This window comes from Podarcis gaigeae (assembly GCF_964106915.1).
Source record: "Podarcis gaigeae genome assembly, chromosome: Z".
In the NCBI taxonomy this organism is placed as follows: Eukaryota; Metazoa; Chordata; class Lepidosauria; order Squamata; family Lacertidae; genus Podarcis; species Podarcis gaigeae.
The window spans coordinates 15,246,237-15,262,958 of record NC_139691.1 but is presented as its reverse complement, the minus strand read 5'-3'; the positions used below and the strand labels follow the sequence as shown (position 1 = coordinate 15,262,958).

Genomic DNA, 16,722 nt, shown 5'->3' with positions numbered 1-16,722 from the left:
GTGGCTTAAGAATTGGATCTGGCCAGTGGCCCATCTAGTCCAGCATCCTGTTCTCACAGTGGCCAACTAGATGCCTGTGGGAAACCTGAAAGCAGGACTCAAGCACAAGAGCCCTCTCCGCTCGTGTGGATTCCAGCAACTGGTATTCAGAAGCATTGCTGTCTCGTGGTTAGTAGCCCTTTATAGCCCTCTCCCCCATGACTTTGCCTAATCCTCTTTTAAAGCCATCTAGGTTGGTGGCCATTACTACTTCCAGCAGGAGGAAGTTCTGTCATTGAACTATGCGCTGTGTGTATCTGATCTTAGCCTATCAACATTTTACATTTGTGTAAAATAAAAGTAAACCAAAGTAGCTCAGGTAAGCCTTCCGATATGTTGCTGGTTTCCATCATACAGTGACCCATCAACTTGCAGGCAAGTATGCAAAAGAAATTCGATCCTGGTTTTATTTACAGGTGGAACTTAGCTAATTCACTGTTTCTGAAATGCCATCTTCGACGGCTTTAGAAGAGGATTAGACAAATTCATGGAGGAGAAGCCTATCCATGGGCTACTAGCCATGTGGCTATGACCTGTTCCCAAAGAAAACCCAAACAAACTGAAAGCATGGACATTGCAGTCAAACCATTTGCTGCGGTAAAAGGTGGCAGTGCTTAGCTGTGGCAAAAGCCTTTGATAGTGGTTATCCTGGGGTTATGTAGATTTAGTACCAGGAAGTGCATGCTCTCCAGCAGTGGCTGGTGCGCTCTGGGAGTGGGAGCACAGAAGGCAAGGAGTCCATGAGTAGGCAGAGCCAGGTCAACAAGGGGCAACACTGAGGTGAAGGAATAAGAAGCAGACAGGCAGAACGACTCCTTGGACTGGATATAAGTAAGGAAGGAAAGGGCAGGCTGGAGGATGGAGAAGAAAACTTGAATTAGTTGGCTCTGCCTGTTGGCCACCCTGCCTTCCGCGTGATCATTCTGAATAGGCACCAGCCACCATGGCCTGGCTCTTCACATCTGAACATGTGCCTCCCTACAGAAAGCAGCCTAGGCCAGACCAGTGACTCATGCAGAACTGCGAGTGAGGCTCTCCTCTGTGGGTGGCGCTTGGGGCTCATGTTATTCTACAAGGGACAATACTAAGGCGGAGGAAGCTGGCAGCCGGAGCCGCCACCACCCTTGGAATGATTGCAAGTAAAAAGCAGGCAGGGAGTGGCTGAGAACGGGCTGACAGTAGGGCACGTGGACCAGCCCCCACCGGTGGGGCTTATTTTTGTTGTTTCTCTGCCCTCTGTACCTTCTGAAAGCAGAGTCAGAGAGATGGAGAGGGTCAGGGAGGCGGAGACCTTGCCAGCGACAGTGAATTATTAACGCTCATCTTGCAAACAGATAATGGCCTTAAATGATCGCTTTGCTGAAAAAACAAAAAAGAGTGCCTTCCACCCTCCAGCAATAATGAAAAGGGGAAAGGGGAGGAACAAGAGAAGGAAAGGACTTAAGTTGCTCATCTGCCTTTGGCCTGCATCTCCCCCAGCAGCTGGTCACCGGGACAAGCCTGGGAGCTGCTCTCTGTCTTGGGAAGCTGACAGATGGGTTGCGAGGCTTAGCTCTTTACACAGAACCAGGCCTCCTCTGCCAGACCAACGTCACCCACCCCCTTTGCACACACAAACACACACACAGATCTTCTCCCCAACCTGCAGGCCAGACTGCAAAAATATATGCATGCAGGTCAGACACTCGAGGAGGGACAACAAATGGCGATAAATGAAAGAGCTATGCAGAGATCCTCAGCAGGGAGGAGAGAAGGAGGGCCCTAGGGTTGAAAATAGACAGGCATAGAAATGATCTAAGGAGCTGCAGAAAATGTTTGCTTCGCTAGGGATGGGAGAATTTGCCAATTTTGTTTTCCTCTTTCCATTTCTTGTCTTACTGTCCACTGTCCATTTTTTAAAAGTTCTCATGAAAACTTCCTCAGTCTTTACCACGAGTGTCCACTTGTTAGGGTTTCAGTCTTGTTTTTAATGTATCAGTTGTTTTAGTTTAACTGTTCTTAGACATCTGATGTGTAAATCTCCTGGAGGCAGTGGTTTAGAAGGCAGTGAATAATCTGTGATGTTGATGATAATATTCATCAGCATTTTAAGTGTGAATTTCTCCTAATAGACTCATCTTTGTAGACAGTTTTGCCTAACATACACATTTTTTTGCAAGCCATATCCCCCAGTGTGATACATTTGTGTATGCCATTTTCATTATTATATGCATTTTTATGCACACTTTGCCTCAGTACATGCATTTCTTTACCTGCAGGCTGGAGAATTGTGATGCAAAATGTGAACACCATGACTTCCCCAAATAATTCCGTAGTTTCATAAAGGTGCTGACAGTTGTTAAAAGAGACCCCTGCATTCCCTTCACAGAGCTACGATTCCCAGAGTGTTTTAGCAGTCAATTTGTCTTCATGGGGAATTCTGGAAATTGTAGCTCTGAGGGGTAATGGGCCGGGAAGTCGTTCCTGAGAACTTTCAGCACCCTTAACAAACTACAACTCCCATAATTTTTTTTGAGGGGGGAAGACTGGACTACTTAAAGTGGCATCATAGTGCTTTACATGTATGGTGTGAATGTGGTCTCTGTCTTCACTCTTACTCAGGGCTGGGAAGTCTGCAGCCCTTCAGATGTTGCATGACTCCAGCACCCATCCTGGAGCAACTCTCCTATGAGGAAAGGCTGCAGTATTTTTGACTTTTTCATTGGGGGAAAAAGGCAAGTAAGAAGCGACGCAGTAGAAATTTATACAATTATGCATGGATTGGAGACAGTGGATGCATTTCCCCCATCCTTCTTTCATAACACTAGATCCTTGCAGAAATCCAATGAAGCTGAATGTTTGAAGATTCAGGACAGATAAAAGAAAGGCCTTCACACAGTAGTGCGTAGTTAGACTATGGAACTCTCTCCCATAGGAGACAGTTATAGCCACCACCTATGATGTCTTTCATCATAGGGACGTGGGTGGCGCTGTGGTCTAAACCACTGAGCCCTGGGCTTGCTGATTGGAAGGTTGGCGGTTCGAATCCCCATGACGAGGTGAGCTCCTGTTGCTCGGTCTCAGCTGCCAACCTAGCAGTTCGAAAGCATGTCCAAGTGCAAGTAGATAAATAGGTACCGCTCCAGCGGGAAGGTAAACGGCATTTCCATGCGCTGCTCTGGTTCGCCAGAAGCGGCTTAGTCATGCTGGCCACATGACCTGGAAGCTATGCGCCGGCTCCCTCGGCCTGTAAAGTGAGATGAGCGCCGCAACCCCAGAGTCATTTGTGACTGGACCTAACTGTCAGGAGTCCTTTACCTTTTTTAAAAATGATGTCTTTAAAAGAGGATTGGACAAATTCATGGAGATAAAGGCTATCAGTGGCTAATAGGCAGACCCAGATGAAAGCAACTTGAGGTGCCGGGCTAGGAGATCTTGAGACGCCCAAACTGAATAGCATCTGATCGTGAGAAACGAAACCTCATTCTCTTCTTTATCAACTCAATGAAAGTAGAACATTGCTGAAATTTTAGCACTGATTAAGAGATTGTTTATAAATTTATGGAATTAATGAAGACATCCACACAGAACCTTCATAGGGGAAATTATAGCAAAGTTACAACATTGCACTATATACAAGGTCAGAACAGTTTCTTTCAAGGTCTTTTGGGTGCAAACTTAATTATATCATTAAAATCAGTAAGTCACAGTTTATCATTTTAAATGCAGAGAATGCTTAGATCACACAATCATTCTTGGGACATTGTTGAGCGTAGATCATTCTGTATCCTTTTTAGTCTATAAAATGATGTTTCGCCAGTACAGTTTGTAACCATTAAACACAGGAACAATCTGAAAATTGTTTCCACATTTGGAAAAGCTGTCTGAATTTTTCCTGGAATATTACTTGATACATAACTTGGTGGGTGAAATTTTCTTTTTCAGGGTGAGCTGGTTTGACATACAGGTAGAAGTGCAAGAATTCATTGACTAGACTAAGGTCAACATCCTTTGGATACTTTGCACCAAAACCACAATGCCATTGTGAATATGTTCCTTGGTTGCTTGAAGGTTCACCACAAAAGAAAAATTGCCAGCTCCTATACACTGTTGCCCTTCTGTTTAGGTTGGCCTTAAGAGTGTCCATGACAGGTATAAATGAATTTACCCTTAACTCTTTGAGAAAGTTTTTTTAAGGTTTCAGGTGCTGTCCCATCACACACACACACCCCCCCCGGTACCTTCTTTTGACAGTTTTGTACTCTACCTCTGGTAGAGTAAATTCTTCTTGCTGTTCAGTTTCATCAAACTTAGCCTGGTTGTTTGATACAAACTATAATAGTGAGCTGTAAATATTTCCACATGTGCTCAATAAAATTTGCAAGCTTGGGAGTGCCTTGCTAACTTTAGCAAAACTGTCCAAAGGTGGAACATAAGCATGAAGTCAAATCCTTCCATTTTCTGCAGAAGATTTACAGCTTGTTATCTAGTATCTCCTTTTTCGGTTTCACCACAGTAAATATGACTGAGGAATTCAACAATGTAAGTATAACTTTCGCTAATAGCTGCAGTAGCTTTGCCATGACCCTCTCTTATTGTGTCATATAAATGTTTAGGAACTTTTGACCCAAAAGCAAGAATTATTTTAGCACTGTCCATCTTTCTGAAGTAGCTGAGAAAAAACAATAACGTTAATCTATTATGGTAAAAAATCACTGCAACCAGGCATGAGTAAACTGCAGTTCAGCCAAGAGATTTAGGGAATGTCCAGTGAATGGAATAATCTTTGCCAACTTGTTCCTTTCCAGCATTTTTGGTTGAGTGCCGTTATAGTTTTCAGCCATATTGGCTGCATTGTCATATGACTTTCCTCTACATTTGCTGAAATCTATTTCAAGTTCAGTATCAGCTCAGCCATACTTTCACTGGTGTGATCTTTCAGTTCAAAAAGACTCAGAAAGTATTGAGCTGGTAATCCATCGTGGGGAGAAACATATCTAACAATGACAGTAAGCTGATAAACATGGGAAACATCAGGGGTTGAATTGACTGATAAACTAAAATAACCTGCCTATTTGAAGTCACTTGGTATTGCTTCTTGAACTGTATTAGCCATCACCTGGATAACCTCGTCGCATATGGCTTTGGATAAGTAAGGGTTACCAAAGCCTTTACCTCCATACCGATTTATGTGAGCACACAGGAAGGGATCAAATTTGGCAATTAATTCAAGCAATTCCAGAAAGTTACCCTTTCCCTTAAATGCCAAGCCACGTTCTGCCAAAAGAGAAATCAGTGCAATAACTCATTGAAGTATGTGCCTCCAGTAATCCTGCTCATTTTGATGTGAACATGTGACCATGCTTTCTTGTTAAGCATGTTAGCATAGGGTTAATATGATTTTTAGAGTTTTTGTGGGTTCGAACAAGATAAGTGTGATGCTAATAATCAAAGTCATTAGAAGCTAAAGCTGTAGTTCAGGTAGTTAGGTTAGAGAAAAATTTGCGCACAAAACAGTAGACTTTTCCTGTTGTGGGAGAATACATTACCCATTCCTGAGGGTAGGTTTTTCAATTTACTTTTGGTGGAATAGAATCAATCCAGAATATTTCCTCGTTATTCAACATGGTCCATAAACCTACATCATTATTGTCTCTGAAATAACTAGTTAGTAATTTTGTGTCTGCAGTGCTGGGGTTTTCGCTGAGATCATTTGCTTTGTTTTCCAATTCTTTAAGATTGCATTGAGCTTGTACTGCTTCTTTTAGTGTAACTATCTCGTGGCATGTTCCTTCTGCGCTTTCAGTGGCGGACCACGGGGTCTCAAATTTCAGAGGTGCCCTGTGCAACACCAAGATTTGGTGCTTCCCACCCATCTTGCTCCATTCTACACCATAATTGCAGCATCTCTTGTGGTGCCCTCAGGGCTCTGCATCCAGTGTGACCAAACCAGTTGCACTCCCCTAAATCTGCCTCTGGTACCTTGTGTTAGTCTTTGTAGGTCCAGTCACTTCATTGCCACTTTCTTTAGAATTTTCTGTACTTGTGGCTGTAGTCACTGAAAACAGTTCTCAAAGTTCTTGGGAGGCTGCGCTCTGTATATAAACTGGTTGTTCTGCTCAAACTGCTTAGTGTCGTCTACTTGATTTTCTTCTATTTGTAAACACGAACGTTCTGTATCTGAGGGATTATGTAGGGCTGTTTTTGCCGGCTGTACAAAGCCGTATGACGTGATTGGCTTTAAATGTTGGGAGTACTTCCTTCTGTTCTTTTCGTTGCTTTCATTTACTAGCACCACTTTCATATTGCTCGCTCATTATTATTTTCACAAAAAGGTGATTCACCGTGATATAAAAGTATCCTCACTTGTTCTTAAAACACACACTGTAATGATAGACAGTGATCTGAACACTTGCATTGCTTCGTAGTGGACGATATTATTTGATTCTGAGTAGCTTTAAAGCCTCCACGAATTTACTAAACAATAAGTATTCACTTGTCATAGACTCGTGTGTCACATGTTTAATGTTACTAAAGAACTGGGCCTAGATTATAAAATTTGCCTGTTTTTTTAGAATGGGGGGGGGGGGGAAGAGGCCAAGGCCCTCCTAGATTATGAGGCCCTGGGATGCAGCCTCTTCAGTCTGTATGTAAATGTAGCCAGTAGTATTTTTCTAGAAAAAAAAGGTGCCAGAACTCACTATGAACGCCTCCCTCAGTCTCTTAGAATGGCAGTGGCACCCACCTGAGAGGTGCCAGAACCCACCTGAGAGCAGATCCTCCAAGTGTCCCTATTTTCCAGGGATGTCCCTGATTTTGAGAAGCTGTCAGGGACAGTATGTCCCACTTTTCCTTAGGACGTTCCTATTTTCATTGAATAAATGTTGGAGGGTATGGAGTTATCTGGCTCCCGAGCCGTCTGAAGGCAATCCTGTATAGGGAAGTTTTTAAAAATGTTTCATTTTTCATTATGTTTTTATATATGTTGGAAGCTGCCCAGAGTGGCTGGGGCAACCCAGTAAGATGTGTGCGGTATATATAGTAGAATAATCATTATGGAATGGGACAAGGACATTGGAGAAATGTTGGAGGGTATGCCTAAGAGGTGCCGGAACCAGATTCCTGTGAGTTCCCCCTGGAAAAAAAGGCCCTGAATTTAGTACTGCTACAAGCCATGGTGGCTGCACCCCTGTGGCAGCATCCCGTGGAGTACCAGTTGCTGGAAACTGCAGGAAGGGAGAGTTCTCCTGTGCTCCAGTCCTGCTAGTGGGTTTCCCACTTAAGCATTTGGTTGGCCATGGTGAGAACAAGATGCTGGACTAGATGGGCCCCCTTTGGCCTGATCTTATAAGACTCCAGCACTTTCTGCAGGTTGCCCACCCCTCTTGTTGCTGGTCGAAAGTAATACCTCAGCTCCACCACTGTCCCTTTTGGTCAGAGCCATTCACTCTTGAGAAACATCAGAAGAGGCTAAACTGTGGCCCTCTGGCTATTGCTATGTGACAACTCCTATAACCCCTGGCAGATGGAGGTGCTGTTTCATCAGTCTGCCTCAGGGACTAGGACCTGGCCTGCTGTGGAAAGGGTTGTACTCCCCTTGAGCCTTGCAGCTGTGGTGGCAAGGAGTACATTTACGCCAGGGCATTTAGTGTACCAACCATCACATCTCTTGAGTGAGTCTGATTTAGCACTAGTTACCCATGCCTTCACTGCACTGCTGTTCAGATTACTGCAAACTGAGTTACATGGAGCTACCCTAGAAGACTGTCCGGTCAGTGCAGCACTTCAAATGATGCAAAATGTAATGGCCAAGCAATTGTTCCCCAGGCTCAGGAGAAGATGTTTAAAGCCCTAAGCGGCTTAGTTCCTCTGGGGCTGCATGCCTCATTATGAACCTGCCCCCTTGTTAAGAGCTGCAGGACAGACCCTTATGAAGATATGACTGCCAGCAGAGGCCCACTTGACAGGCATGTGGGGGAGAGCTTTTTCCTCCATCACCCCCAGATGAAGGAATGCAATCACACCCACCCACGTCTCTGTTGTTAGGAAAGGTATCAAGGCACAGTTAAAACAAAAACAAAAAACCAAGCAGTTTTCTATAGACTCGAGATTTTAATGTAAAGAGTACCCCCCCCCCTACATAAAGAGCAGATTTTGGCTAACATTCCCAGTGTAACATGGTCATGGTCTAATTTTAATCAATTGTTTTTCTTTCTGTTAAAACCATGTATAGCCATTCAAGCAGACCGAGAGTTGACTGCTTTTGAACAACTTATGGTCAATGTTCCTGCTACAGAGAACAATCAAAGAAAAATCTTTGTTGACATTTATTAAGGACTGGAAACTTCTTATGGACTTTTTGCGTGAAAGAGAAAATGAACTTGTTATATCTGGATTTGAAGATTGAGAAAATGTTGGCTTATAGAAAATAGAATAGTTGGATGTCAATTTCAGTGCATACTTTGAACTAGTTGCTATATTTAGCTGCCAAGAGAATCAGAAGTCTTTTAATCTTTTTCTATTTTTTCCTTTTTACATTTCCTTTTTATTTCTTTTTCCCTTCTCCCTTCTCTTTGCTCCTGTTTTTTTTTTTAAATTAGATTTTAAAAATATTTCTTTTATTCTGGTATATAACAAAAAGATGCTTTGTATTAGGTATAAACTTCTGTACATCTTTTGATGAGTATTGATCAAAATAAAATGTGTGGAGAAAAAATTGTTCCTGCTACATCAGTGGGTGAAGTACCAACCATATACAAAATATTAACTGAGGTAGAATTTGGCCATCTTATGACCACAAAAATTCCCTGGGAAATGGACCTTGAAGTAATAATCTCTAATGAAAAATGGAAAACACTTTGAGTTGGGGGGGCAGAGGATTATTTTAAAACAGTTTCGGACCAATTAATGGAATTCTCTTTGAAATGCATACACAGGTGTTATATTTTCTGCTTGCAAATATCCCACAAGATACCAGGGGCAACATCAACGTGTTGAAAGGGATGTGGGGAGACCGGATCTTACATGCATATGGATGGTTTTGCAAATCTGTTTACCCATTTTGGGTTTTGATATTTTAAAAAATGAGTTTAATATTCAAAGTGGACCTACAACCTTACCCTCTAACTTGCTTTACTTTGAATAAAGGACATATCTACTCCACCAATTGCTCATGAAGAACTTTTAATGTTCCTCCTCACAGTGGAAAACATGGAAATAGCCATGCTCTTGGGCCTGAAAACAATAGCCCTGGCTGAAAAGCTGATAAGCCAGATTTGTGCTACCAAAGGGAATTCTAAGCAACAGCTTTTCTATATTGTGTGGCAACCGTTTTTGGATGATATGGGTTAAGAAGACTGAGTTCTCATGGTAATATATGGAAAGATTTCTTGGAGTGATTTGTAATAATTTTCTTTGGTATTTTTAAGCAACGTGGTTGATGTGTTTTGACTTACATTTTATGTGTGACGTGAAGAATGAAAATGAATAAACATTATTTTAAAAACCTGAGTTTTTAACATTTGCAATGTTTTATATTTTATTAGTTCATATTATGGTTTGTTCTTAGGTTTTGATTTGTTATACACCACCATACTGATTTTCATAAAGGCTGTGCAAAAGAATAATAAAATCAATGGATAACTTAATTTAAAGTGAAGCCCAGCCTTTCTCCTGTTGCAGCAAGACAAGATGTATCTGGTTGCTCACAGAACAAAACACCTCCCATGGCTTATTCTTGAGAATTCAGGGGTCTCAGGTAGACAGTCTCTGCATATGAATGTTCCATTTAACTGCTGCTGCAAACAACTGTTGCCTGGCCCATCTTCCATGAATTTGCCTATCTGTTTTGTATAAGAATACAAAATGGGGCCTGCAACAGGTGTGGAGTGTTGGTGGTGGCTGGTGGCCCTTGGGACTGGTGCTGCAGAAGGCAAGGAGACCAATTGTACGCAGAGCCGGAGCCAATGGCAGGCAGAGGCAACTCATTCAAGTTTTATGCCCACCCTCCTCCTCCTGCAAAGTTCTGCAACAGCAAAACTTAAGACTGACTGGAGGAAGCTAACAAGCAGTGCCACCCCCTGGACTAATTATAATTAAGGAAGGAAGCCATCAAATCTAACACATGAGGGGGCCACTTTAAATAATTGTATTAAATTGTATTTAAATAATTGTATTAATTAGATAAAACTGGCATTGTTTTAATAAGGCTATTATTGGAATGATATTGGAAAAACTGATCTCATATGAAATATATAATTAGTTATAATTATTTCTTGTTATTATTATGACATTTCTATCCTAGCTTCCATCCAAGGAGCTCAAAATGAGAGTTGTTAGGAGATTCTTATTCGCCACAGAACTACAGCTCCCAGAACGGTTTAACAACCAATGCCTCTTCCCAGGGAATATAGGGAACTGTAGCTGTGTGAGAAGTAAGGGGTCTCCTAACAATTCTCAGCACTCTGAATAAACTACAGTTCCCAGGGGTTTTGAGGGGGAGGAAAGTAATGCCTGTTTAAAATGGTATAATGGTGTTTCAAATACATGGTGCATATGCAGCCTTAGATTACCATTAAAAGTTCCCCTGTCGTTTTTTTTCTTTTAAGAATGGAGTTTGCTGGTGCTCTACTTGGTGGATTCTTGCCTTTTTTATTGTTTTTTAACCCCCCAAAAAAACATCAAGGAAGCAGAAGCAGCTCATTAAGTCAAACATCTCCCTTTTGAAAGGTGTTGATTTTACATGAGAAAGGAAGCCCAGAAGCCCAGGTCAGGGGCTGAATTTGGTAAATCCCTAGGGTTTCTTTTTCTGTGTGTGAGTGTGTATGTGTATAAGAAGGGTGTGAGAGGGCGGAGGAGGGGATTGTCCCCAGCTCTGGGGTTAATAAAGTGGGAAAAGAGTCTCTTTCAGAGGCATTGCAAACAAAGTGCCCCCCTCCCCTAAAAGAAGCCCTCTGTCCAAAGGCCTACATGGATTGACTTAAACCCAGGGGATAAGTGCTTTAAATTAATCTCATTGCCTAAGAATGAGGCCAAACAAAACTCTTTTAAAATCATATTAAAAATCTATCAAAGGAACAACTTGCGCTTTTCATTGAGAGAGAGAGAGAGAGAAAGAATAATCCAGCAACGGCCTTCCTTACATTTACACAGCCCAGAAATGCAAATCAAAGACGTTCTGTGCTATTTAATTGCCCTTGTAGCTCCCAGCCGATGCCATCTTGCACGTTAATGAACGACAACCCTTTCTAACACGACAGGAAAATGGCAAGATTGAAATTTGTCCTCGCCAAGACACATTTGGAAATGAGTTGAAAGGTTTCACTTCGGCAAAGGGATTAAAAAAAAAAAAATCAATTTGAAATATAGTAGGTGAAAGCATACAACCCTAGAAAAAAAAGGTTACAGACCAAAGCTGCTGGTGTAAATCAAAATATGAACTTGAAGGTAATAGAAATTGATAAAATAGTCTAAGGCTGAAACGCTCAATGGGACTTACTATTTCTGTGTAGATATGTACCAAATAGCATTGGATGAAGACATGTCCTGTGATAAAGAGTTTGGAGGCTAACAGGACAGTTGCAAATAACATGGGACAGAAATTCCAGAACTATTGAGCCACAAGAAATAAATAGATTTGAAAAATCATGGAAACACAAAAACAAGCACATGGAGGATGCTGTCACTTGCATCTCTGTTTAACTCACTGTTCTTGGAGAAGGCCCTAGCTCAGTGGTGAAGATTCTGCTTTGCGTGTAACATCCTGGAAAGCCACTGCCAGTCAGTGTAGACAATGCTGAACTGGGTGGGCCAATGGTCTGACTCAGTATAAGGCCCTTTAACTTGCCTCTGCTAGGACAGTTCTGTAGTGTATCTGTATACCTGAATCACTCAAATCACCCTCAAAGATGCAAAGAATAATCTGTCCTCTGAGGAGGCTTCATGGTGTATCTCTGTATGACTGGCTACAGTACCCTGACTGGGGCGGGGTGTGTGTGTCACAGTCTCTGCTGAAAAACCTCTAGCCAAGAAGAGCCCACCATCTTCAAGGCACTCTGTGTCACAGTTGGACAGCCCATCCTTCTGATAAATAAACATCCTTCAGCCCTCTGATATTTTTGATGGTTTTTCCTCATCTTTTCAAGCTCTATAAACAGCGGCATGGAAAGGTTTTCACACTCCCCTTGTGGCATACCAGGAGAGTGGTACCTCAGGTTACGAACACCTTGGGTTACAAACACTTCGGGTTACAGACTCCACTAACCCGGAAGTAGTACCTTGGGTTAAGAACTTTGCTCCAGGATGAGAACAGAAATCGCACAGCAGCAGTGAGAGGCCCCATTAACTAAAGTGGTGCCTCAGGTTAAGAAGAAGTTTCAGGTTAAGAACAGACCTCCAGAACGAATTAAGTTCGTAAGTTCAGACGTTCCACTTTAATGGGCATGGGCAGAGCAATGGGTGCAACCCTTATCTTTGTACAATGAATGGGGAACCATTGGCCTATGCTGTTTGGAGCTGACAGGAGCTGGAGTCTGCCATCCATCCTTTGTAAAGCAGACTGAAGAAGTCAAAGAGGTTTACACATATGTGTGTGCGCCCACACACTTTTCCATTTATTCATTCATTCAATATATTTCTACAGCATCCTTCAAGAATAAAGTTCTTCCTAAGGCGGCTCATGTAAGGTAAATATATTAAAAAATTACAATGAGTATAATTAGAAGGGCCACCGCTTTCACCATTCCCACTGTTTCAGGGGTTGCAGGCTCCACTCTGCATTCATAACCCCACTCCCCCAAAAATAAAGTTTTGGTTAGAAGCTGTTACAACCAGCACACCTTAAATTTCATACAGGACAATGCTGTTCTGAATTTTGCTTTCCCTTCCCCTGGAGCAGGCTTTGAAAAAGGGGTTGTGGGGGAAGAAGCACCTCAATTTTTGGTGATACTCCCAGATTGCAGCTACCACTCAGCTGTCTTGGGAGAGGCTGAGAATTTCTGGCTCATCTTTCAGTTCCCAGGCTGGCCAGCTTTTTCTTCCTCTTGACCTTAGATGCAACCATGTCCAAGCCACTCGAGTATTCAGACTGCAAGATTTCAGCCAGACGGCGCTTGCCTCGAGTTTTCTTGAGAAGAAGCTCACGCCTGGGCAAAAGAAAGGAGAGAGATAAAGAAGGAGAAAACTGTTTTTAAAGGATTTGGTTTTACAAGGAGATACTGTTGGATTTTAAATTTTTAGTGTGCACTCAACGTTCCTACTTTGAAGAAAGTCTCACCAAACTTAGTGGAATTTTGGGCCAAACAAGATGTGTCATTCATTACATGATTAACATATCCAAGTTCGTTTGTTTTTCTAAAATTAAATAGCAGTTGTGGGGATGGGGGAGATCAGGACTTTGGCAGTGCATGCAGAAGATCCCAGAATCATGAAGGCTGGAACATTACTTTATTTTTAGATGTAGAACAATAATGTGGTGACATAACACATGCTTTGCAAGCAGAAAGTCCCAGATTCAATCCCCAGAATCTCCAGGTAGGGAGATGGCCAAGGTTGGAATAAGGTTGGTGCGGGGAAAAGAGCTCCATACATCCTGACGGATTGGACTCCACTGGCTGAGTCTCCTTCCTTGAGTTCTTACCTTGAAAATCCATCTCCTGAGTAGTCATACACTTAAGGTCAACAGAATCCTAATCTCTCTCTCTCTCTCTCTCTCTCTCTCTCTCTCTCTCTCTCAAAAGAGATGGTAAGATAAAGCTCCCTCTTTCAAAAGCAAGCCTTATTGCAGACACCCTTGAGGTGTGAATGCACAACAGGTTTGCAGGTGAAAGAGAACAGAGGTCATACATGAGGAAAAAGCAAAGCACAGCTGAACCGTGGAGACATTTCATATCTTCGCTCAACTCTCACGTTTTAAAAAAGAGCTCTCTTGTTCAGGAACTGTTATAAGAGGGACTTGGGTTTGGAGCACATCCTATATTGTAGGATTCCGTCACAAGAGAGGTCAAACTGGCTCCCTCTTTGCTTTCCTTCTGCTGGCAGGCAAAGACCTTCCTGTCCAGATGAGCCTTTGAAAACCAAGGTGCAAGCGATGCTGATCATTGGGCTATGGTCGGGGCAAAGTGGGTTTGAATGGCTGGCTCTAAATGTGCTATTGTTATTAACTAGTTTCTTTTTATCACTTTGCATTTCATAGTGATGTTTTTAAATGTTGGAAGCTGCCTTGATCCCATCTTGGAAGAAACACGAGTATATAAATACAACAACAACAAACAATGTAAAATGGATTTTTCAGCTTTCTCAAAATGGCAGGACCAATATTTTTGCCTCCCTAGAACAACTGTTCTTCCAGTGATGAAGAGAAGAAGGGACAGCCAAAGTGCTGCCTCAAGGTGTTGCTGGACTACATATCCCATCATCCCTAACTGTTGGCCATGCTGGATGCTAGGGCTGATGGGAGCTGGGAGTCCAACAACATCTGGAGGACCAGTTGTTCCTCCATCTGTGCTGTGGAGCAGCACTACACTGAGGAGAGGGTGCGATATGAAAATGGGAAGTCAGATCTTGCATGGAGTGCCTAACTGAATTTTCTTTAAATAGGCTTAGAGAGGGGTCTTGGCTATTGCCCAGGAATGGCAGGCATGGGTGCTACACCTGCCTCAGCCTACCCCACATGGTTGTTTTGGGGAGAAGATGGAGGCAACACGCATGAAAGCCAGTGGTTAGGGTGCTGGGTTAGGACCCAGGGAACCAGGTTCTGAATCCCTGCTTAGCCATGAAACTAACGTACCAGGACAGTCTAACGTACCTCACAGGGTTGTTGTGAGGATGAAATGGGGTGAGAGAGAACCTTGCATGCCACCTTGAGCTCCTTGGAGGAAAGCTGGGATGTATGTAATAAATAAACATACACCACTGCAATCTCTTCCTAGCAGATTTTAGAGTGAGACCCTCAGCAGGCTGCAGGGTCTTTTCAGTTGCATCCCCTCTTGCTTTGGAACTCCCCCAGGAGGCCTGAATGACCTTCCCTCTCTGCTGTCGTATCAAAAGGCAGGTCAAGACCATTATTTCCCAAGTAGCTTTTGAGTTGGCTGGGATATTAATTCTGATGCTTTCGAGTTGTCATTTATTTTTACGTGGATTTACAGGGTTGCATTCAAGTTAAATTCTACCCAGAGTAGATCTACTGAAATTAATTTACCCAGGTTAGTTGATGGGTCTGCTCTAAGTCTAACATCACATGCTACTGATGGTCTTTAAATGTAGTTTTGTACACTACTTTGGCAGATATTAGCTACTGAATGCAAGAGAATGGCTTTAAAAACAAAACAAAAATAGACTGCCCAAATAAGGGTGGGAAGAGACAACAGCCCTGTGGTGGGCTCAAACGCTCTTTTTGCTGATGCACATGCAACACAGCCAGCCCTGAATTGCCAAAAACTCATCACAGTGGTGACACTCGCCCCTCTTGGACCCGTGGTGCGTCTCTGGAGAAGAGGCCGCCATTTATCAGGGACTGTTTTCAACACGGATCATGCCGTCAATCCATTTGACGGAGGTTCCTCACTGCTTGCCCCATCCGGTGGCTGGCAGTGCCAAGCAATGAGGCTTGGATACCTCTGGCTTAATGCTATCTGAACACCTGCTTTTCTACCCACTGAGTCAAATGAGCCATCTGTGGCTGATGTGTGCTGTGAAGGGGGGGGGATGGGAGTGTCTTATGGGGGGGGTGGCAGCAGTAGGAGTGGGGCATAGCATCTATCAACTGAGATATGCTCCTTCAGACAACCTAGCAGATGTCTCCACTACATGGCAACGTTGGCTGACGCTGAAAGGCATATCTCGGAAATATTTTTTTTTATAAAAAATATGTTCTCATCAAATCAGGACACAGCATCAACACACTGGTGGAGGCAAAAGGGGCAGCCTGCAGGGCAAAAGGTCCAGAAATGCTGCAATCTGCAACCCTTTCCTAGGGTCAGGGGTGGGGAACCTCTGGCCCATGGGCCAAACATGGCCTGAGAGTCTGTTTCCTCACAAACCTGATGCCGTACGATTGGAGGGTGTTTTGTGACTCTGGGAATTAGATGAAGAACGTGTTCTCAGAAGCAGAGACATACTTAGGCTCCCATGCGCCCTTCACAAGGAGCTGTATCAGTGCATCCCCTCCCCATCCACTGCGCCTTGGCAAGGACATGTTGGCTGCCCAGAGCAGCACAGGGAGTGCACGGGTGGGAAAGTGGGCTCCTAGCCACTCTGAGCCAGGGTGAAGAAGCACATTTTTTGCACGCACACATCCTGGGCCTGGGCCCTTGGTGAGGGCCAACCTGGCCAACCCCCAGGTATGCCCTAAGGGATTGTACATCGTTTTGAAGGGGGAAACTATATAGTCTGGGTGTGCTCCTAGATTACATCTTGTTGGTGGAGTCTTGTGACTTCTGTAAATAGGAGTGTTTATGCCCAGTTTAGGCCACTCCTGAACTGGGATTGCCTAGCCTCAGAGGCCCATGCTGAACTCCAGCACCCATAATCCCCAGCTACTGGCCATGCTCTTTGGCAGGGTTTGGGGGCCGACTGGAGTTGGAATCCAACAACATCTGAAGGGCACAAGCAGAGGTGCAGTCTAGAGAAAAAATAATGGAAACAGAGTTGAGAACATTACATAGGGAACCTGTGGCCCAATCCTGGTGTTGTACTCCAAATCCCTTC

The 16,722-nt window shown here is 43.4% G+C and overlaps 2 protein-coding genes across 4 annotated transcripts in view; one reads left to right on the top strand and one right to left on the bottom strand.

Moving 5' to 3' along the window:
- Positions 1 to 9,528, top strand: part of BARHL1 (BarH like homeobox 1) — a 37,905-nt gene extending 28,377 nt beyond the window's left edge. For both annotated transcript variants that reach the window (XR_014560000.1, XM_083721427.1), the window contains one exon: positions 4,486 to 9,528. The gene's annotated coding sequence lies outside the window, so the exon portion shown is untranslated. The remainder of the gene's footprint in view (positions 1 to 4,485) is intronic.
- A 3,060-nt stretch (positions 9,529 to 12,588) lies between these two features.
- DDX31 (DEAD-box helicase 31) overlaps positions 12,589 to 16,722 on the bottom strand; it is a 63,568-nt gene continuing 59,434 nt past the window's right edge. For both annotated transcript variants that reach the window (XM_083721392.1, XM_083721393.1), the window contains exon 20: positions 12,589 to 13,160. In XM_083721392.1, coding sequence (XP_083577518.1) covers positions 13,019 to 13,160 — 142 coding nt within the window. In that variant the 3' untranslated portion in view covers positions 12,589 to 13,018. The remainder of the gene's footprint in view (positions 13,161 to 16,722) is intronic.